The sequence below is a fragment of the Dipodomys spectabilis genome, unplaced genomic scaffold (assembly GCF_019054845.1).
Source record: "Dipodomys spectabilis isolate Male_0828 unplaced genomic scaffold, ASM1905484v1 ptg000051l, whole genome shotgun sequence".
Classification (NCBI taxonomy): domain Eukaryota; kingdom Metazoa; phylum Chordata; class Mammalia; order Rodentia; family Heteromyidae; genus Dipodomys; species Dipodomys spectabilis.
In genome coordinates this window covers 4,412,035-4,436,410 of record NW_024870728.1, presented here as the reverse complement: position 1 = coordinate 4,436,410, position 24,376 = coordinate 4,412,035, and the positions used below count along the sequence as shown (strand labels likewise).

The following is a 24,376-nucleotide window of genomic DNA, read 5'->3' as shown; positions in this document are numbered from 1 at the left end:
TCCTGGCCACAGTTTGCCCTCCCTAAACCATCAGACCAAACTAGCTGAGCTGAGGGGTGCTTGTGCATCAAGCACCACGTAATTCTCCTCCTTCCTCCCCTTTCCTGCATCCTGCCTCTCCTTTTCCCATATATATTAAAAAGCCAAATAAGAAAAGAGAATGAAACCCGGCTTCAATAAACCACTTAGCCCCACAAGAAAAAAGTTGAACAATTATAACCTGTTGAAAGCTTTTGGTTTAATGGTCTGCACAAAGGGTTAGAAGAGAGGTACTTGAAGGGGAGAAAATATGTGCTTGAGAATGCAATGAATTTGGAAACTTTATGAATCTAATTTCCCTGCTGAGAGAGAAAAAGAGAGGAGCTCACCAGGTTCTCCACGGCTCATTAATTTATCTGCTATTTTTAGTTCCCAGGATTGCTTATTTCTGATGAAGAGCTAAGAACAAAAGTGCTGTGTAGTCATAAGTGTGAAATAATATTGGCACAATTACTTTTAAAATTTCTTGTTTTTTTTTTTTTGGGGGGGGTCCGGTCATGGGGCCTGAACTCTGGGCCTGGGCGCTGTCCCTCAGCTCTTCAGCTCAAGGCTAGTGCTCTACCACTTGAGCCACAGCGCCACTTCTGGCTTTTTTCTTTTTGCTTATGTGGTGCTGAGGAATCGAACCCAGGGCCTCATGCATGCAAGGCAAGCACTCTACCACTGAGCCACCTTCCCAGCCCCTACTTTTAAAATTTCATCAGTGTTCAGAATAAGGAAGAAGAGCTTCTTTTTTTCAAAGACTTTACTCTGATGGAGAGAATCAAGAGGCAGGAATTTAGTGTGTTACACAGTGAGACCAAAGGAGGATATTCTTAGGAGAGGATCACAAAGGCACAGTACCTATGAGCATCTGATCATATACAATAATATTTATTGAAATGAGCTCCAGAGAATGGCAACAAGAGGTTTTTTTTCCTGTGTTGCAGTTTTTGTTTTCTTTTCCTCTTTGTCTTGTTTGTACATCTATCTATTTGGGGGAGTTTGGTGGGGGCCTAGAAATGGTGGAACCAAGGGTGAACAGATATAGCAGTGCTACTCACTAGAGTAGGAAAAACTGAAGTGAAGGAAGGGGTGACATTGTTCAAAAAAATATACTCTTCATCTGACTTAGGTAACTATAATTCTTCTCTACATCACTTTTGTAATAACAATAAAAAATGCAGGAAAGGAAAAAAATAAATGTGTTTTTGAGATGGAGGAGGAAGCTAGAATGAGCATTTAGTAGATTGAACACAGTCCTAAGCAATGCTAGCATTTTTCAAGCAATTTAGATAGGATAAAACAGTAATTTATGATGAACCACAGATATTTGGGTTAGAGTTCAAGTTCTTTCCCTACCATCACCTACTGAGTGAATGTGGTCATCACACTTATCATTTACTGAAGTTATAGTAACTTAAATGATGACATTTAAAGACATTCCAGAAGGTTGTTTCAAGGAGGCAACAATGCTTGATAAGAAATGTACTCATTATCTTGCCCATGTAATTGTAACCCCTCTGTATCATATTTTCACAAGAAAAAAAAGAAAATATCTGTTAAAGCCTAATTTCTTACAAGAGAATGTAATTTATTAAGCATGATGATGACATATTAATATCAGAAGACTGAATTTCATATAGCATCTGTTCTATGTTTAATGGTTTCTTTACTTTTCCATAATGTTTGACAATTTCTCTTTATTATTTTCAATACACCATTTTTGCTTTTCTCTTTCATCTCTTTGCTTTCTCAAGTCAACATTCAGTCAATAAGGTCTCAGTAAGCTCCCTTGAGATTAGACCTGGGAAAGATGAGTCAAAATGACAGCTGTCCTTTGGAAGCTCAGTTCTAATGGAGGGAAATTACATGTACCCAGGACTGTCAAGAAGAGGGACTGCTTTGGACAATGGATTTCAAGGGGTCTGTAGTTAGGAAAAGGTTTTGCACTTGACCAGTTCTGGAAGGTGAACTTGAATTGTCGGGAAAGATTGGGTACACTGAAGAGGACACATGCCTTGTTTTTCCTGATCCTAGGGCTTACACTCAGGGCCTGAGCATTAATTATCCTTAAGCCTCTTTGTGCTCAAGGCTAGCACTCTACCACTTGAGCCACAGCACCGTTTCCTGCTTTTTTTGAATAGATTATTGGCGATAAAAGTCTCATGTGGCTTTCCTGCCTGGCCTGGCTTCGAACCACAACCTTCAGATTTCAGCATCCCGTGTAGCTAGATTATAGGTATGAGCACCCAGGGAGTGCCTGGCTGTACGTCTTCTTTTGACTAATTTTTAATCCTCATTGTGTAAGTTTCCCCGCTCGTGGTGTTTTAAACACATGGGTCTTCCCAGTTTACTCAATCTTTTCCCCTGGAGACTCCAAGAGTCTCGGGATATCAATTAGCACCCACTGGTCTGACTTACCCACTTACTGGCAGTGTTGACCTTTCTGGGGAGCTGGAGCTTTACATTTTAAACTGTTAACTATTAACCCTTGCAAATCCCCTTGTCATCTTGGGTTCTTTGTGAATAAATGTAGACTTTCTTCTCCCACACCTGAATCCACAAAGAAAACTCGATGTCGGTTCTGTTGAACTTTGACTTTGCCTTTCTAAGGAATTACCCTATTTGAGTTCTCCCTTAAACCTACCATATTTCAGCTAATATATTTGTATACACTTGCATAACCCCCAACATATTTACTTATATGTTTATAAGCTAAATCTAGCTTCCAAATATGAAGGAAAACACACAAACGTTTGTTTCTCTGCACCTTAATTCACTTAACATAATTTTTTCCAGGTCTTTTCATTTTGTTACAAATGATACAACAAAATAACAGCAGGGAAATGAGTGTTTGAAAGGACTAGGGTAGGGTCAAGGGGAAAGGGGTACATGAATGTAAAGAAGAGAGAGAGAATGCAGTTAAGAATTCAATGTATATCCTACACAATTAAGAAAAGGGAGAGGAAAGGGTGGATTGAGAGGAATGGATAAGAACGTTGAAAGGGGAGACATTGATCAAGATGTGTTGTATTCATAAATTGCTTCGCTGAATGGCAACTCCTTTGCACAACTGCTTAAAAAATAATAACTGGAAAGAAAAGAAAAGCTTGTCTTATGTTTACAGAATTGATGGCAGAACAATTCTCCCAACTACCCTGGTTTGAACTTTCTCTGCCAGCTGGAATAGTTCTTTGTATATTTCTATTTTAACAGTAGGCTCTCCAAAATACAATTCTTTTATTTCGTTCACTTAATAGAAAATGTTTTAAAAATCATACTTCTCAAATGATTCTTCTTCCCATCATACCCTGGGTTCCCACTCAACCAATGAAATCCATACTGTGGCCTACTCTCTGGGTTACATTATGCTGAATAATATCTCAGATTCATATCTATGGACCTTAAAAACAGTCATGGGAGCCAAACAATAAATACATGTTTAATTGCAAGACATTATGAAGAAATCCACACAATGCTGTGATAGAGAATAAAAGGGACTGCTATGATCTGAATGTTTGGTTCCTCCCGAAATTAGTGGGTCAACATTTAATTCCCAGGATGTTGACATTAAGTAATAGGGCCTTTGGGAGATGATAGGGGTTGTGAGGATTTATCTGTAGGATTGGTGTCCTTACAGGAGCAGTTGAAGAAGGCCTTCTGTCTTTCCACAAGAGGGTGAGGGTGAAGCATTTGGTACCATCTACTAAGAATGAACCTCCTGGACCCTTAATCAGCTGATCTGAATCTTAATCTTGAATATCTCATCCTCCAGGACTATTAAAAAATTAATCTTGTTGATTATAAACAAATAAGTCTGGGATATTTTATTATAAAAGCCTGAATAGACTAAGGCAGGAATGGTATTTGGACAGGAAATTTTGAGCATCATATATAGATCCTAACCACCCATGTTGTTAATTATTTCCCAGCTTTCTCTCACTCCCAAGCCTGTCCACGCCTTGAAACCAGAATCAAAAAGGACATGAAGGTGAGCTTCAAAGGAGCCCCTGGCCTTAAATTCCATTTTTTAAAATTAATTAACACAGCAGCAGAAAGCAAGTCATTTAACCTTTTTGAGACTCAATTTTCTCATGTTTTAAATATAGGTGATTCCTGTTCATAGTGAAGGGTGTTTTAAAGTTGTTAGAATAATAATTGTACATACTGATGTACATAGTATCACATTAGTATCCATTATTATTCATATTGTCTTAATGTCCTGTAATTCCCTGCTAAGACCTTAACCTCAACTGATTAATTGATCCAATAAAAAATCAGTGAGGACTTCATAGTCCTACAAGGACAGACTAGGCCCTTGAAGGGAAATGGTATCGTTGGTGAGCCTAAAGTTTGATCAGCTTACTACCAAACTATGGCCTAGCATTCAGGGCATCCCAATTCAGTTCTAATTTCTGATCATCTATTGAACTGTTATAATTCTCTGTTGTTTAAGATATTCTGGTTTATCCCAAGCCTTGTCTTTGGTAATTCCTCTGGATATACCCTGAGTTATAATCTACCAGAAGACTGAAGAGTTCTCCACAGGATATAGACATAGAGGTCTTTATGTGTTGTGTTGGCTTTAATGCACTAGGTAATTGTTTTTGTTTCCTTTGTATGTTCTTCCCCCTAGGGTATATCCCCTGTTGTCACTGTACTTGATTTTGGTACCCTGCATCTTGTATGTACATTTGTCTAATTTGGGAGGGGAAGGGGAATAACAAAATGCTGAAACAAGGACACAGGACAACCCATTGCAACAAGGATACCCACATGACAGTATATTGGAAGTGAACTATACAACTTTGGGCAGGGGAGGGGTGGAGGAGGTGGGGGGAGAAGAGATAGTGGGAAAATAAGGGAAGGGGCACCAATGCTCGGCAAGAAATGTACTCATTGCCTTACTCATGTAACTGTAACCCCTCTGTACAGCATCTTTACAATAAAATAAAATTTAAAAAAAGAAGGAAAAAAAGAGGTCTACACATAGCTTGTTTGATGCACACATTGCTTTCCTCCTGTCTCTTAAACATCTTATCGATTTTCTTCCCCACACATCTTTGAACTGGGCACTGAGCCCAGTATCAATATTTATAACTTAACGTATTTCTACCTTGAATTTTAGAGTGTGTATGTGTCTTTTCCTTCCTGTCAGATATGAGTATTGTATGAGCCCATGAGCATTTCATTGCCTTTCTAAATCACACATCTCCTAGTATTTGACCAGTGCTCATTTGATACCGGACTCTCTCACATTTCATGTAATTTATATATGTACACATGTAATTTTACTCTTTGTAATGATTGTGTTTTTCAAAAGGAAATCTTAATAATTGTGATTTATTCAACATGAAGAAAGTTTGAAAATATATGCACATATTGATGTTTTGTATTTCTGCAGGGATTTTCTTTACAGGTAATAAAGATTTTTGAAGTTGAGTAAGATAACCACTTTCAAATCTTATAAACTATCAAAACATTTCATGTCCCATCCATCACAGGCATATAGATGGGAAGCAATCTCAGAGCTGTTAGGAGAGAGACTTTCACACACAATATGCCATATTCCCTTAATGTATGGATTGTGATGAGCAATGGAGTGCTGCTTAGAGCTAACTTCAGCATGACATCAGAATGTGAATTCTTTTTCTTCTCTCAAAAAGCACAGATTTATTCTTTCCTCCCCCTTCTGGTAGTAGGTAGACTGTGAGAGCGTGTGAAAAGCAGAGATTGTGAGACATGGATGCTTTCTGTGGAGGCTGAGCAGAACTCGGGATGGCCATCTCTGAGTAAGTCCTGCTGGCCCTCTGTGTTTTCATGGATGACAAACTTTAAAATATACATAATGACTTGGAAACCATTTGGGAGGATTTTTCCTTTCAAACATGACACAAAATCTACATGAATATGGATTGATGAGGAGGGGACAAGAGGCAAGAAGAGCTATACACCTAGGGAAGGAGGAGAACATTGAGACATCACTCAGAGAACACCTGCAGGCTTCTGGTGCTTTCCTGGCCTCTTTCTAGGAATCTCCATTCAATCTCATTACACAGGGAGACACATGAGAGAGATTCACTGAATGTGAGTCGTCAGGAAAGCAAGGAAAGAACCATGGAAGGAAGGCAGGGACTCAGGGATTCACCTAATTCCTGAGCAATAAAGCAGCACTGCATTGGAGCTAATATTTCCTCCTTCCCTCCCTCCCTCCCTTCCTTCCTTTACTTCTTTTCTTCCTTCCTGTGTGCCTCCCTCCCTCCTTCCTTTCCTTTCTCTTTCTCTCTCTTTGTTTTTTTGTTTTTTGTTTGTTTGTTTGGGCTTGGGCTTGAATTCAGGGCCTGGGCACTGTCCCTAAGCTTTATTGCTCAAGGTTAGTGCTTTACCACCTTGAAGCACTTCCAGAGCTAATATTTTCTTGATAGAGAACTCATATTCCTAGAAAATTACTTATTACTCACTTCAAAAGTGCATGTGGCTGTGTAACCACCTGCACCATCAAGATGTAGGTCAACTTCCACTCTCCCCTCCCTGATACCAGCTGCCCTGCAACTGTCGAAATCTCACCTTCTCCCGGGCAGAGCCCTGGGAAATCTGTCTGATTTTTTGTTTTTAATTTTGCATTTTCCAGATATGTGTGTGCAGTTATATCTGCAGATGCAAGCCTGTTGTAAGCAGGTATGTTTTCTTTTATTGCCAAGTTGTATCCCATTTAATGGGTTGTAGTTCTAGTTTTTTCTATTTTTTTATCTACTCACAAGTTAAAGGACCTTTTTTTTTTTTTCTAGTTTTTGCCAAATAAAGCTGCTGTAAATATCATAGGTTATGTCTGGATTGAAATCTCTGTTTTACCAGGAAGATTTTATGTATTACATATATATATATACATAATCTAAAATCTAGTTACATAATATATATTACCTCTATCTATTTCTGTTTTGTTCTCCTTTCTTATGCCTGCAGGATATGTTTAAAATTGAAGTTTTAGCTTGGATTCCATGTTACTCAAATTTTACACAAAATTATTAATTAGATTAATAATATTTGAGATCAACGTTGGAAGTATTATAAGAGCAGGATCATGCTGTTCATGCTAAAAGTTTTCATTTACGCTTATTTATATGCCTGTTGAAAACACCTGGCGGTGTTTTCACTCACTGCTTATTTAACTGGAGAATAGTGGACAAAGCAAGAATATCAATACAACATACAAATCTAGTTTTTATTCTGTTGGAGCAGGACCACAAATCAAATTGATAACACACACACACACACACACACACACACACACAGGAGAGAGCGAGCGAGAGAGAGAGAGAGGTGTCTGGTAATGAAACTACCCAAAGATAAATAAAGCTGGATAAGGGATAAAGAAGCAAAGAATGCCTTTTTGAAAAGCGTATCTCTGCAGGCCTCTCTAAAAGTAACACTGAGCAGAGCTCTGCATGAAGTACGAGTCAGTCATGCCTGTCTGTGGAGACCAGCTGTGACCTGGGAAGAGGTCATCATCAGAAAGAAATCTTCGAGGCAGCAGCGTGCTTTGTGCATTTACAAGATAGTAAAGAACTATTGTGGCTGGTGCAGCCAGGGGTGGAAAAGAAGTTTTCCAGAAGTTCAAAAGTGAACTTCAATGGGGAAAGGAAGAATGCATGCATATAGTTATCATAGTCAATGTACACATGGAATCAGATAACTTGAGGGGCTGCTTAGCATTGGGAGAGAGAGATGGGTAGAGAAATGATGAAAAGTAACATTGATCTAGATGCATTGTACTTATAAATAGACATGTTGAATGGAAACATCTTTATCTAACTACTTAAAATAATAAAATAGCTTTAAAAGGAAATCTATAGCTAAACTGGGCTACAGGACTTAATGTTTTAAAGCACTTTAGGAGTATGTAAGATCATTTTATTATCATTTGTCATTGGCTTAGCTAATGGTTAATTGCTGAATTAAGTTTTCAGAATAGCCTAAAAATCTGGTGTCCATCCAACTAAACAGTTCTAGAATTTAGAAGATTATGTACAATTTTACACATTTAAGTTCATGCTAATTTAACCGAAGCCTTGGCAAAGTATTCTTTGTAGTCTTTTGTTTTCCTATCTGGGATACAATCACTTTCCATTATTTCCAAGAGAAACTCTATAATGTCTAGTTAAAGCACCCTGCATTATTCAGAAGAAACATTGCCACAAACTAGACATAGCTATTGTGTAGAAGAAAAAAAAAACATTCAAAATTCAGTGATTTTCAGTCTCCATTTTTCAGAAGGTTAAATCAAATGTTAAGAGAATATTTTCCTTGGTAATTTTACTTGATGACTGTGTATTCTTGTGTATTAGTTTCTTCTGACAAAAAAGAAAAAAAGATAAGTATTTCAGAGTAAAAATAACCATTTCTCATAGGACATATCCAGTAATTCTCTTTAGCTGTACATGAATTTTAGTTATGGTGGAATATATAGTATTAAAAATCATATGAACACTAAGATTTGGAAATTGTCTAAGTACTTATTAGAAAAGTCATGGAAAATGAGTTCTTTTAGTATTTAGGATAAAACAATTCTTCATTATCAAGGATGAAAGGGAGCCTAGAAAACACCAGCTGATAGGCAGAGAGGAGTCTGGGAAGGAAAAAGGTTAGCAGTGGGTTTCAATGCACTCTCCCTTGCTGTAGAGGAATGAGAAAGAATGCCTGCAGGTGTCACATGGTTCACAAGCTAATGACTGGCCCCCAGATAAGTTAGATTCTTCTAATGGAAGAATACTTATCTATGGAATTTTAGCAGTATGTTCTAATTAAGCTTGCGTCTGAGATGTTTCATTATACAACAGCATCTTTCCTTCAGTTACAGACATGATCCCATGTCTGTGTCTGTAATTTGGATTTTTTATGCTAACTCTGGGCCAGAGGACATACCTATGTGGTAAGAATGACTAGCAGCTTCAGCATAATCCTGGGTGTTTTTCTAATTCTGTAATCTAAGGGCACAGGTCCATTCTTTCACCAGGTAGAGAATTAAGAGGCAGACAAGTAGTGAAGTAGGAAAAAGTACCACGTTGACTGAAAGGGAAAGTACAGTACTAATGCTCCATAGAGAGGTGCCCTAGAGCTGGAATTGCAATGAATTCCCCCCAGGCAAGTGGCCTTTACACCTTATCAATTCTCTTTTTGTCTCAGAACACTATTGGTCAGTAAGGGGCCATGCATCGACTTGGATTCCTCATTGGTCTCTGCCATTGCACATGAGTACATAAATAAGTCTGATTGGTCACATCTGGTTGTGCATGAGACGTTAACTCACCACTGACATAGGACTGTGAGTGGAAGCATGGGACATTATGGGAAGAAAAGCATTTGGGCACCAACCCACGGCCTTATGAAAAGAAGAAGTGCCATTTTGAGCAAGAGTCCAAGGCACTACGGGAACAAGAAATGCCATTATGGGGCACATGTTGTCTGCCATGGGTGATGATTGACATCTTCTATCTCTATCTGCCTAGTGGTTCCCACTTTCCCCTACATTTCTGCTCCTCTCGCCCCACTGAATTACTTGTATCCTGGAAGCTACATCATGTCTGTCTCACTGTGGCACAAAAATTGTCTCAAAATCACATGTACACTTCAGACCCTGAGAATTAATTGAGCTAGGCAAAGGAGTATCAGACCACAGTGAGCTTCTGCTGGATCCCACATATGTCAGCAGACCAATAATGTTTTGAAAGTCGATGGGAACTCTTTCCACACAAAAGTGGAAACCAAATTGGGTGTAGTATATAAAATTCCAGAGTGACTTCCTCGGGAAGTGCAAAGATGGAATAATTTATGAATAGTCAGGGTTTAAACACAATCCAGTTAGTATGGAAATAGAAGCTACCTAATTAATCAGTAATCTCTATTTTGGAAATATAGAGTCAAAAGAATGCTGTCATTTATATCAGATCAGGGAAGATAATGCGACTTCGGTATTAGGAGAAGCAAAACATCAGAAAAAGACTCATAAAAGAAAACATGTAGTATGTTCATGATTGTGCAAAGTATAGGTTCTTTAGGATTTGCCCTTGGATAAAGGGATGGGGGTTTTAATGACCCTGTGTGACTGCAACATTAATACAAGCCTTTGGCCTGTGGAAATGAAATGAAAGTGGTGGTTCTCTTTTCTCAGACTCATCTTCAGAAGCAACTATTGTGAACAACTGTCCGTTAAGATGCCTGGCAGAGAGAGATGCTTTTGCCATGCTTCCTATTTGGGAGAGTACACACCCTAATAGGAGTCTTTCTCAGTGCATCACCTTCACACAGGGCAGAAGCTAGCCTTGTAAAGGTGGACACACAGCAGCAGCAGATTCAGTCTGAGGGAGGCTTGGGCCTGAGCGGTACTCAAATAGATCTGAGCTGTGTCCTGTCTCTTGCTTGGATGGGGACAGAACTGAAATGCACACATGTTACTTTTTTCCAGAATGATAAACCTCTCAAGAAGGAAGGAAGAGGGATGGTATCAGAATTGGTGGGGAAAGCTGATGGAAAGGAAAGAGAAGAGGCCCACTGGCTGGTCTTTCTGTAAAAATCCAATGAGAAAATGGAAATTCTAGACTGCATTTTAAAATTCAAGACTTCTATTCTTTGTAAAAGGTACCAAATAAAGAGAACTTGGTGCAGTTAGAACAAATATTCACGAAAATATCACCTACTTAGTTCCATGGATGCAACATTACCATTAGTTACTACAAATTGTCCTAAGCTATTCTGGGTTTTCAGAGTGCTACTTTTTGGTTTAAAGGAAGGAAAATAAGACAGAAAAGAAAATGACACCCAATGGCTTCTTCACATGCAGTATATAAAATCTCAAATACCAGATAGCCAAGTTGTTAGAAGTAAAAGGAAGCTGGGCAGAGCCAAGAATAGAAGTTCTGGAATCTACCAACTTCTGGAATACAAAGCTGAATCACATTCAAAACATAAAATGAGCCATAATTGATAGCGCTAAGCAGAGTTTCCTACAAAGAACCTTCTCTCTGGTTTACTGTGAGCTTGGCTGTAATAAAGGCATCTTGATTTGCTTTTGTTGACAGCGGAGGAAATGAATTCCTGCTGGAAGCGTCCAGTATTTGCATTTTGCCTTCAGTAAAACACTGGAATCTCCTAGGTAAGGATATGGTTTAGGACCAATGGAACTTTCCTTAGGGGTTTGGACAGTGAGATTGTCCTCAGAGGGAATTTGGAGGACTGGGCTGATAGTGAGCCAAATCTGAACTCCAAGTCTCCTTGTCCTTCTCCATCAACCTTCCTATGACCTCAGCAATGACCACCGTTCTTGTGTGATAGCGTAGTGAACAGAATTCTTCATTTCATGACTAAGTACCATCCTGTCCGGTGCATTTTGCTTCTATCTTCCTGTTAGTTCCTGCTTGCCTGGGGACAATAAGCTCCAGGAAACAATTAGTTTAGTTCCCATTTGCTTGGGATCAATAAACTTCAGAAAGAGTCTAGCTTCAGGAGATGGCTTGACTCAGGTGAATGAGCACAAAGCACAATGCACCAATAAATTAGATAAGGCGCCACTTGCTTAATGCTGACTTCTGTTTCTCTTGTTCCCTGCTTGCTTGCTTGTAGCTGTAGATTAGGAAGAAGGCAAATTCCAAACTGGGTGAGGGGTGTATTAACCTGACTTGGTCAGGAAATGGGCTATCACACCCAAGTGTAGTCACTGGCTGCCTGATAAGGACTTTCCATTGGCTATATATTTTGTCTGAATGGTGGCTCCTGGGAATTCCCCATTTCACTTGGATTCCCTGGCCTAAAGCATTCCAGCTCATTCTTCTGTTTAACTCACACAACCCTCAACTGAAAGAGTGTTTTATTGTTTTATGTTTTGTTTGTTTGGCAGGAACTGAGGTTTGAACTCAGAGCCTCAGACTTGTTCTGGTGCATTAGCATTTGAATCATACACCCAGTCCCACTTTTTGCTGGAGATGGAGCCTCATGAGCTTTTCTAGTTTGGCTGGCCTGAAACTGTGGCCATCCAGATCTCAGCTTCCTGTGTAGCTGTGATAGGGTTACAGATGTCATCCACCAGCACCTGGCCTGTCCTCCTGGTCTTGCCTTCCCAATATGCCTGACTCAGTTTCCATTTTGCTCTCCTCCCACCGTCCTCTTACAGCTTCAACTTGTCTTCCCGTTTTCTCCTCCATGGAATGTATCTGTCCTGCATCACAGAGTTCAGACGCCTTTTCCCCAAGGAATCCCCTTTAGCATGGTTAGATGAGCTCTCTTTAAATATCACTTTTGCAAAACAAATCTCTACTTCTTTTCTTTCAAAAGTCCCGGCTACTTCAATGCTGCTGCACAAGAAGCCATTTGATATGGTGGTTAAGCCATTCCCTTGTAATTCAAAGCAGGGCCTAAAGATGAGCACAGGCTGCAAGACCAAGAACAGAGGAGAGGGATCTAAAGGAGGGATACTTGAAGTGTGTGTGTGGGATTCTTTAAAACTTTCCTTATAAAGAATCTAAGGCCCACTGGGCACCATTGGCTCATGCCAATAATCCTAGCTACTCAGGAGACTGAGATCTGAGGATTGCGGTTCAAAGCCACCTGAGCAGGAAACTCCATGAGACTCTTATCTCCAACAAACCACCAGAAAACTGGAAGTGTCGCTGCGGCTCAAGTGGTAGAGTACTCTCCTTGAGCTGAAGAGCTCAGGGACAACACCGAGGCCCAGAGTTCAAGCCCCACGACTGACCAAAAAAACAAAAAAACCCCAAAAACTAAGGCCTTCTAAGGAATAAAGCCCAGTCATGCTTATTTTAAAATATGTCTATTCACTCATTTAACTGTTCATGTATTTGTTCTGTAAGTCTTTCTTTTCTTAAAGGAAAAAGCTTCTGTAAGTACAGAATACTGTAACAATTTCATATCATGTGATTATCTGGCTATTTAAAACAGCCAAAATCCTCCTTAGGTTCTTGATAGTAGTATAGAAGCTTTTGTCCAACACAATTTTGTCTATTAGGATGAAATGCCTTTAGAGCTATGGATGGGATTCTGAAAATAGCCTCATAATGTGAATGTCCAAGCATGCATATGTTAATTGAATTAACTTTTAGTAATTACTTGTCATCCATCATAGAGACTGAAATGAAAGAACATTTTGCAGACTGAAAGGTAGCATCACAGATCAAGGCATTCATCCACCCTGTCCTTCTCCAGACTTATCTGAAGCAAATGACATCAGTTAAAAAGCGGTCAGTCATGGTAAAGAATGATGGTGACACTTCAAGGAGCTGATGAGATGCCATGTTAAGATCACACTGTGCCTCTGGGAATGTGAGGTGTCTGGGAACCTGGAGTGCTTTCAGGATGCTGGTTTTGATAAGCCCAAGTTAAAGGTGGATTTAATTGTCATGACAATGAAAAGAGAAGGCTATTTGATGCTTTGATTTTTCTCCAACAATTCTTTTCTCACATCAATGCTCTTTAAAGACTTGTTTCCAAGCCAGGAGCCAGTGGCTCACGCCTGTAATCCTAGCTACTTAGGAGGCTGAGATCTGAGGATGGCAGTTCAAATCCAGCCTAGGCTGGAAAGTCCATGAGACTTTCAATAAACCACCAGAAAACCAGAAGTGGTGCTGTGGCTCAAGTGGTAGAGCACTAGCCTTGAGCTGAAGAGCTGAGGGACAGCACTCAGGCCCAGAGTTCAAGCCCTATGACAGACAGGGGCGGGGGGGGGGAGGGCGGGGGGGAAGACTTGTTTCCACTCTGTCTCAAATAACAAATCTTCCCTATGTGAAGTAAAGCCTGGGCTGGAAATGTCTAGCCACTGAAGAAATATGGCAGGGGGTATAATGCTTTCAAAGTAAAAGGAAGTCTAACTCCTTTGATATCATGCAGGTGCATTCTTTAACTCTGTTTAAATAAAGTTTGACCTTAGGTAAAGACCATTTACCTGGAATTATGGAGCATCAACTATAAAACTTTTATACCAACCCTAATGGTCTGAGTTAGAGATATTATGTTCTTGGCCTAAGAACATACAACGAGGGAAAAAGCAAACAAACCTGGGAGCTCATTCAGGTATTTGGAATCCAAGTTCACATTTGTTACAAAACACCCATTGCTTCTTTACAGGTAACAGATCTTGATATTTTTAATTAAAAAAATCTATTAAAGACCATTCAAGTGGTGCTTCAATATACAAAACAATAGTGTATAATGGTTTACTTTGTTTACTGGAAAATCCATTATATATCAATTTAACAATTGTGGTTTTCTCTGTCTCGTGAGAAGGAATAGTCATAGGATAAACAGGACATGAGAAAATGCCTGCATGCAATATGACTCAAGGGATACAAACAAGGGAGCGTAGCAGTAATAGAAAACATACATTGTAATAGAAATACGTTGTTACCACTACATTAGGCCGGGCAATCCTAACACTTGACTGAATTTATCTATCAGTTGAAGAGCACTGAAAAGAAGGAAGAGGGAAAAGGATCATTCTGAAGCTTGAGCTAGGAGGACTGAGAACAAAAGGATAACGCTTGAAGGCAAAAGGGGGCCTGTTAGCAAAACATCATAACAATACATGCAAACTATTACCCTGTAATGTGGTCACCTTAGTTCTGAGAATCAGCATGCAAACCCAAAACTATATGTTGAAGAGTTCCTCTTTCAAATAAATCCCTCACAAACTTTGCTCCTGATGCTGTGTCTTTTCACAGCGGTGGCAGAATTTGTTTCTCCAACAGCAAATCAGAGCTGACACAACTGCACTTGGGTAGTAGTCACAAGCTCAGAGGGATTCATCATGAAACACATGAAAGAAATCCAGTCAATGTGCGGCTTCTCAGAGGATTGCTGTCCAGATAATGTATTCTCTTCTGGTCCCTGGTTTTATTTCATCTGCCAGATAAGTTAGCAATCTGTCAGTCCTTATAAGAAGGCTTGATGGAGAACACGATAAGCCTGTTACATTAGATGAGGCTGGAGAATTACTAGTAGATTTCAATTATCCATGTTCCTTTTACTGAAGTTTGACTGTGAAGGGTAGAGATTCAGTTAGACGGCCTGGCTATGTCTAAGAACACACATTATACAAGTATTTTCGGACCTACAGATGATCCTTTCCTCAGCCCTATCATCCCTGATTAATAAGATTAAAACGTGTCAGTGACCACTGACATTAGTTTGCAATAATGTATAAGAATGGAATAATGAATAAAGCTGTAAAACTCAACATTCAATCTCTTATTATGGCGGACCACTTTTCTAAATGCAAAGAGGGACCAAACATGAGCAAATTACTTTTTGGAAAGGGAGGAAAACAATTACAGCCCTCATGGTATGTGATATGTGTCTAATCACTACTAAGTAGACTTTTAAGTGCAGTTGTAAGTTGAGAATTTTTGAAATATAAAGAACACACTGTGATTACTGAAAAAGATATATTAAAAAAGTGTTAATTTTGTCAGCTCATAGTAGTCATTGCTGAATTTGGTGTACATTCTACCCATCCATTATACTCAAGACCATCTGCCCACGTACTATCAACATCCACAAACCTGCTGTGCTGGTTGCTGGGGTCTCTCTTGGACCTCAGCTTTCAATGCTCAAAATGCTTGTTTGTTCATGTAATATAAACTGTGTTGAGATAGTTATACAGAGTACTTAAAGTGACTTTTCACTTGACAAAGTAATATTATCTACTAAATCAGATTGTGAACTCTTCTGAGTTGGAGGCAAATCCCCTTCCTAAATCTAATAGAGTTTTAGATGAGTTTCTATTTTCAAACACATCTATATTCTCTCTTTCACTATCTAGATACCTCTGTATTACATCTCTATCTCTATGAATAGATCTATAGAACTCTACATGCAGATATGTATATCACTGATACCAAGATCTTTATATATCCCTATAGATCCATCTCTCTATAGTTATATCTGTCTAGAAATACAGATAGAGATACCTAATACATGTAGCGTGAGGCATGGAAAGTCCTTACTTACTTTTGTTTTTATATTTTGTGATGGATGAAGTCATGTATTATAGTTTGGACAGTAAATGTTCCCCTGAAGACTATTGCAAGCTTGGTTATCAGCTTGTGGTGTTATTGGGAGCTAGTGGAGCTTAATAGAAGGAAGTTAGGTTGTCGGGCGCATGCCCTGAAGGGGATATTGAAACCTGGTCTCTTTTCCTCTCTCTTCACTTCCTGGTCACCATGGGTAAGCAGAGCCTCCTCTGCTAGTATCATGCACTGCTCCTGTTCTTCTCCACAGGCCCAGAGGCAGACGCTCCTTGTGACTATGGTCTGAGGCCTTTGAAACCATTAGCTAAAATGAATTTTTTTAAGAGGTTATTGGTTTCAGGTATTATCCACAACCATGGAAAGGTGAGTACCACACTATACAAATACTTCTGAAAAATCATATTCAATGTAGCTTTTCTATAATCACTGTTTCTAGCTGCTGATAATGGTCACTTTCTTTAAAGCTTAAAATCTGGGAAGTGATACAAAAGTCAAATAGGCAGAAAATAAGTAAGAGCGATTATGGAGCACAATGTTTTATACATTTTATATACATGAAATAAATATACATATATGTGTGTATAAGGTGCATTGCAGGCATGGGTTTTATATATTTAACCACATAATTTGTTTTGATTTATATATAGGAGTGATTTTTATCATTGATTTTTGTGGTAATAAATGAAATAATCCAACATGCTTTCCACTAACTTTGAATGAGAAGAAACATATGCTCATCTGGAAATCATAAATAATGAGAAAAAGGCAATATATGGGGGAAACTAGGATCTTGGGTGTTTTGCTTTAATTTGGAGGGCTCTAGTCGGATTGGCAGGAGAAATGAGGGAAAAGAGATGGTTTGGGGTTATAGAATTGACAACTTTCTACAAGTACCTCAAGGCAAGATTGTCAGTTCTAAAGCCTGTATTCTTGCAAATGCAACTCTGCCTCTCCTACAAGGCAAGACAAGAACTTTATTTTAAAATTATTTTAAGGAAGCACTTGTTAGCAATTATTTCATTGCCATAACTAAAATGTTACTCTACCAAATTAAAAAAAATAACCTAAGGAGTCATGAAATAATTTTAAATGATTTACTAGAGTAAGTCAAGTGCTGCATTATATTATATGCCAAGTCACTTGTAACGTGTGACTTCAAGAATCTCATATGCTGAGCTACGAGGTCCTAGGTAGGTGATGGCCATGGAGGCCAATAATTTTCAATTTGTACCTCCGTGAATTGCCTGAGCTTTTTAAATATCATTTCCATGATATACATATATATATATATATATATATATATATCAGTTATATAACATATTTATATATATCATTTATATTTGATATATACATATCATTTCATACATAAATATATTTATATATAAACATAAATATATATGAATATCACCATTAAGGCTCATGTGGGAAAGCAAAATGTTCCTCATTTGCTTCCTCTCATTTGCTTTCCTTCAGAAAGGTCCACGTCAAGAAGTGTGCAGGTTTAACTGGTAGCAAGAAAGTGGCTTCATGGAGCCAGGTTACCTTCTTACAAGCTGTGATGGCAGCTCCCGGGCTGCTTCCTGGTCTGCCACTGCTCTGTGGAGGCTCCAAAGCTTCGGGCATCAGTGGTGACTCCAAGTTGCTGTGTTCCCCAAACACAAAAGAGAACACATTCGAGTGAGTCATCGCTCCACTTGAAAGTGCAGAATAAAGCATGACAGGATTTATTAAAAACCATCCTTTCCCCTGGGTGACTTATGCTGGATGCTTTTCTAACAGGTGGGGTGGGACCATGTCTGGCTACATTAATGTGAACATAACACCACGCTCACCTGGACGCAATCACATCTCTTCAGACTTCTTACAGTCTTAGCAACTTTTCTTAAGCAAGCAGTTGTCAGACTCAACCATAAAACCTTTTCACTTGCACATTCATTCAGCTCCGCTGGTACTAACATAGCCAATGTCCACTGTATATTTAAAGTGAGGTGAAGAATAGAATTTTAGCCCAGGATGCAGTGTAGTTCCAGGAAAGAGAGTCAAAGTTCAGCAAAGCCAGGCTATCCGCTCATCATCTCTGGCTGGAGACAGGAAGTCCCTCAGCTCTTCTGTTTCCAAACTGCTGTGACTTCACTGCGTCCTCCACTGTGTCCCTGGCAAATACTGACGGGCTTGGCTATGTCTTTGTATGAAAGCAAACATGGTTCCATAGATTTAGAATTATTCCTACATCTCCGGGGAGTGATAAAAATTGAGATGATCACCAAATCTGCTACCTATTATGTGACGGATCATATAAAATGATGCCTCTTTTAAATACAAACATCTGCTTGTGTTAGCATTTCTGAAACACTTTCTTCTGCTGAAAATACAGTAATTTGAACATTAAAAATGTACTGATCTCTCAAATCGTGTATTTTATTTGTATTGGCTTTGACCACAGGAAAATAGCTCCTTGCCCTGCTTCCACAGGCAGACCTGGTAAACTAGTGGATTACTTCAGTCCAGGCCTTTTCAGGACTTATATTCAGAGCTAGGGCATTCCCCATGTCTGATAGGATGGTGATCCTAGGAGAAGCGTCAGGGAGACTGAGAACTAAAATTCAGAAAGACTTTAGGCTACTCTTCCTGAAGGAAAATGGTTTAAAAGACCCCCAGTATTTCCACACTCTCTAACTCCTCTGGAGGAGAATCCCATCCTACTGGTACGAGAAAGGTCAGGTTCAAATTAGAAGATAATGTGGAAACGAAGAAGAGCAAAAGATCCGACTTGAAAATTACTTAAGTTACCCTTCAAGCATATTTTGTATGGCTCTAGCTAGACAGCCTGATAGCATACAGTATGCTTAGATGTCCCTCAAAATTTAAGAGCCATTGAACGCATATATTAAAAAGAAATGACAGTCTACCTGAAGAATGTTCTGCTTTCCTGACTCTGAAATTCCAGATGGACGTTCAGAAAGGAATGTGAAAGTTTTTTGGCTTCTCTGAAGCATTCACTCTACCCTAAGCTTGTATAGCTTTCTTAGATCTATGCAATTATGTATATATGCACTCACATCTATGTACTTGTTCTGAGAAGTGAATAAGGAAATAGATCCCGTGATGGAACATTACCCTAACAAAAGACATAATACATTCCATCGCTTCAACACTGAGCACAAATGCAGCTGTTCATCTCCAGAAACACATTAGATATCTTTTTAATTATGTCTCATGTTTTCAAAAATGTATCACATGATATGGATATGAACCTTTCATAGCTGACTTTACAACTCAGCCCAATTTGTTTCATGGCCTTTGGGACAGAGATGTGAAGCTTAGGGGTACTGCTAAGACTCTGTCCTTGGTCTCCAACACCAAGGCCCAACATTTGCAGTTAGATGTTGAAGTAGAGATGGAGGTGATATTAATGTCACTCATTAATTAAAATGAGCTCAAATGGTCATTTACAAAATCTGCCTCAAGATAAAGTACAGACCTCTAATGTGCTTCAAATGAGCAGGGCTGCTGATTCTTCCTCATGGCATTTCCTTTTGATTTTGACAAGTTGGCAATGTTTAAGTTCATCCTTTTTAAAGGACTTTAAGTATATCTTTTTAGATGGGTTTCACGCTGAAGCTGTTTCTGTCTCTCATTTCAATGAGAAGACAGAAAAAGTGGGAAAGAAGATACAAACACGTAGCCAGAAAAAGAGACCTTAAACTAGCCTACCTTTCTATAAAGAATAATGTAGCTTTCCATAAAGAATAAAGCCACATACTAATAACTAGTGTTGGAAGTTGTCACTGGACCACCAGTATCAAGAATTCCTTCAGAGGGAGAAAGTAGGTCACCATCATAGTAAAAATGGTCCAGCCAGTGAATTCTCCAGAGAGATAAAGTTCAGTCACTAGACACAGCTGTGTATGCACTCGGGCTCAAAGCTGGCCCATGAACAGCACCACCATTCTTCTTGGGAGCCTCTAAGAGAACATGTCCTTTCTCAGGTCCCTTCCCAGAATTAATGAGTCTGAACTTGCATTTTGATATTAAAGTCAGGTGATTTATATGTCCACTTCAGGTTTGAGAATCATTGGTCTAACCTGTTAAACAAGTATACATTCTCTCTGGCTCTTAGGTCCTTGCTTCTGATGTCACTTTCAGGAGCATGCATTCTAATCCTGCTTCCTTCTTGATCTCAGCTTGTACATTACTTCTGTGCCTCTGACTTTTCTTCTCCCTGTTGAGAAGCAGCTATTCCGCTCCTCCAACATCTGTTCAAAGCCCCATTCACACATACAAACACATCCACACTGCAACCCACACAATGAGACACATACTTTCTTGTATGCTCCAACAGCACCTTGGGCCATGTGATCTGTTACAGCAATTGTCAAAAGGCACATAGATTATCTCTCGGTCTTCCCTTTGATCTGCAAATGCTAAAAATGTGGGGATCACTTAGATCCTAGCAATGGTGTTGGGCTGTGGTAAACAAGCATTTATTGAGGTTGTTTTCTCCTGTCTGTCTGAGTAGTCTGTTTAACCTCAGAAGATTAGGCTCAAACGTGTGGTGGAATTCAATGTTTAATTTTCTGCCGTGGTCACAGATGGCAGGATAAGCCATGTCTAAGAAGATAATTTCAATTATTTCCCAGGATAGTCCTAATGAAAAAGGATTCTCTGTGACTGTCACTACGATGTCAAGAAACACCGTGTTAAGTTAAGCAGAATTTTTAATAGATTCTAAAGGATAGAGATTTGCTCTCATCTTCCCACCACTTAAGGTTGTTGGTAAAATAGAGCGATCATCACGCTCTTAATTCTCTCAATCCTGTCAAGGATTTCTATTCTTGAGCTTTCTATTAAATCTTTTCATATCAACACTAGATGAAAATAAAAACTCAGATCTATCAGAAGAGATCTGAGCAGGGCATAAAAAAGCTGTCATTAAATCAATTTAATCACATACAACAACCAAAAATTTAGAGGATTTAGAAATATGCATTTGCACAGTTCAAAATGAAGGCTCTTATGTTACTTTTTATCCAGAGGGAATTACCTGCTAGGTGGAGTTCAGGGGGATTGAGGTCAATCTTGTCAAAAATAATTTGTATTAAAAATCTCATGAAGACTCAATCCTTTGTCAATCTTTAGCCATATCCTTTGAGCTCTCTTCTTAATTACAGACAGACGCTGATCTGCTGAGCCCAGGTTTTATAATGAACTGGTACAATTCTTAGCAAGAATCCCACAGTTCTAAGTATCTGGTCAGCTTCTTCATCATCCACTCTTGATATTTTATTCCTTATCTGTCCTTACCAAAAATCTTGTTGGGCTAGTTTAGTAAGCATACTCCAATCCTTGAAATTTTCTCTTAGTAATTTCCTATCACCTGACATTTCTTGAAGGCTATACATCCCTACTTGGCTTTATTATACTTAGAACTGAATTTTAGGCTTTATTGATGTGTCTCTCTCTTACTACTGTAGTTTGCACAAAATCTATCTGGACTTCGTATAGGATGAAATTTTTTTATGCTACACGGTGTACGATTCTGGTTCCACATCCAAGGAAGGAGATTTATGTATAAAAAGTCCTCTTCATTTATTTTTCATAATTTTATATCCATACTCAAGCTTTTCTTTTCTAGATTGGAGGTGTCATGTCATCCATGAAAATTGACCATGTCTCTAATTTATTGATGGCTGAAAGACCTGTAAAATCTCCATTAGTTCTGTATGATTTTAGTAAATGTATCATAAGAGTATCTTGTTTATATGTGTGTGTGTGTGTGTGTGTGTGTGTGTGTGTGTGTGTGTGTGTGTGTGTACCAATGCTGAGGTTTGAACTCAAGGTCTGGGCACTGTCCCTCAACATTTTCATTTAAGACTAGTCTTCTATCACTTGAGTCACAATGGAGATCAGAGTCCCGTGGACTTTCCTGATGGTGATCTTCAGATCTCAGCCAGATTATTACTGATGTATCTCATTTCAATGTTTAAAGAAGTCTGAGTGACTGAGGAATGGATTCCTCACCAGTAGCATAATAACAATGACAATGTTAGTGAACCTCATCTCAATCAATGAGCCAGGTCTAGTGGCCTGAGGTGAGAGATCCACACCTGTCCTTCCAGCTATGTGGGAGGAATAAATGGGAGGACTGGAATCCAGGCCAGCCCAGAGACAGAGCAAAACAAAGTAGAACCAACCCAGGAGACCCTATATGAAAAATAACTAAAGAAACAAAGGCCAGCAGTATGGCCTAGTGGTACAATGCCTGAGGACCTGAGTTCAAACCTCTAGTACCACCAATACAAAATTCAGTCTTGACTATGTGACTATGTGTGGACAAAGTTTAGTAAAATAGCACCTCCACAGCTAAGTAATTTTGCACTGATATATCCTTATATATTAATATCACAAGATGTTTACTAGAGAAGAATTTATCCCTGAAGTTTTTCATTTTATTTCTAAATAACTTTTGGGTGTGCATATGGTTTAAATATATTTCATATGAACTGCTCTCATGTTCTGGACTTTCGTTCAGGTACACTTAGAAGATAGGTTATAATTAGTGGCTCAACTCTGCCCTGCTGTCAAATCAGATGGGCAAATGCCTAGCTCTGGTGTGCAGTTCTTCTTCATGCCATTTCCATCTGGATGGTAGTTATCTAATGCATCAGTGTTCATCACTCTGCCCTATGTGTTACATAGCCACTTAGTCATACCCATAGAGATGAGATGTTGAGTATGAATGCAGTACATATGTAAACTCAGAATCCTGATAAATAATTACTGTGAGATGTATGAGATGCTCTTAACACTCTACCATAATACTTTCCCTGTAACCCTTCTAACCTTTCTTTTAATTCTTTGCCTCGTAATCAAATCATCTACATGAGTCTAAATGTAGGAAGTTCACAGTGCTCTAGCATTCATATGAATGCTAGGGTTAGATATGTCACTCAAACCTCTCTAATTGATTTCCCCATCTATGTAATGAAGATGACAACAGAAGCATTGTCCTAGGATGTTGCTATGGTTACATAGCATGTTTTACCTATGAAGCAGCGGCACAGTACCTGGTCTGGAGTACTCAATATTAACCTGAGAAGTAATACCGCAGGAAGTCCTGTGCATTTATTACTCTTCAGAGTCTCATTCTTAATAAAAGCACATTTTTGTTAAGAAAATGTAATTTATAGAGACTTCTTTGAATAAATGCATGAACACTTACTCTGGCAAATTTTCTCTTTTCTTCTCTCAGACCTGGATTTCTAAAAGATACACAATAAAGATTTCCATAATCTTCTACTCTTGACTATAATCAAGAAGTATAAAATGAAAAATCATAAATCCTCCCCCCTCCCGATCCTGTCATGGGGCTTGAATTCAGGATCAGGGCACTGTCTCTAAACCTTTGTGCTCAAGGCTAGCACTCTAATACTTTGAGCCACATATCCATTTCCCATTTTTTGGTGGTTATTTGAAGATAAGAGTATCTCAGGCTTTCCTGCCTGGGGTGGCTTTGAACCTTGATCCTCAGATCTCTGTCTTCTGAGTAGCTAGAATTAAAGGGTATGAGCCACTAGTTCACAACTTAGGCTTTTGGTTTTAAACCCAAGAGAAGGCAAAATAGTTTATTCAATTAGTCAGAGACTATGAAAATATGTGGTTTGCTCCAGCACAGTCTTATATCCATTAGCATGAGTCTGTACTGAGATAAGTAAAGCATAGTTCTAAATTTTTTCCAAGACCAATTTCACACTAGTGAAAATTTGAACTGCCAATGTATCTAGACAAAAGTAGTTTTGTATTGTTAAGATGCTACTTTAATTTACAAGAAATTAATAACATTATTTCAATAAATATTTAAGATTTATTTGTCTAAGGAATTTTATGTATTTTTCTAACTACATTTTGGTTTCTCCTCTTAATTTGCTTAACAAATCCCTAGTTTTGTCTCTAGAGATTCCAGAAATTAGGCTTCCTCCAGGCTGTTTTACTTATCACAAGCAAGCATACATTACACAGCTAAATTGCGGGAGATGCTTAGAGAAAAAAAAGGAGGATGGGAGCTTGGCCTGATCCACACCAGGAGTAAAAATGGAAAGATTATGAAATATAGTTGGGCAGAATATAGATAGGTGCTCTTTAGAAGTGTCTAGTGATATTCTGGTAGATTTGAAATCACATGGATGAGAAAATAAGAAGGTTTTGATTCCTCAAATGAGTAAAACTGTGCTTTTATTTTATTGATAAAAATACTATGTATTTTACATGTTGCTTCTAGGGGTATAGTTCTATGTTGTTTGTTTCTGATAACACATCTGTTCAGG

At 38.7% G+C, this 24,376-nt stretch overlaps 1 protein-coding gene across 1 annotated transcript in view; it reads right to left on the bottom strand.

Moving 5' to 3' along the window:
* LOC122107544 (SPHK1 interactor, AKAP domain containing) overlaps positions 1–17,738 on the bottom strand; it is a 93,206-nt gene extending 75,468 nt beyond the window's left edge. The window contains exon 1 of the mRNA XM_042679330.1: positions 17,595–17,738. Within this exon, the coding sequence (XP_042535264.1) occupies positions 17,595–17,738 (144 nt within the window). The remainder of the gene's footprint in view (positions 1–17,594) is intronic.
* Between the last annotated feature and the right edge of the window lie 6,638 nt (positions 17,739–24,376).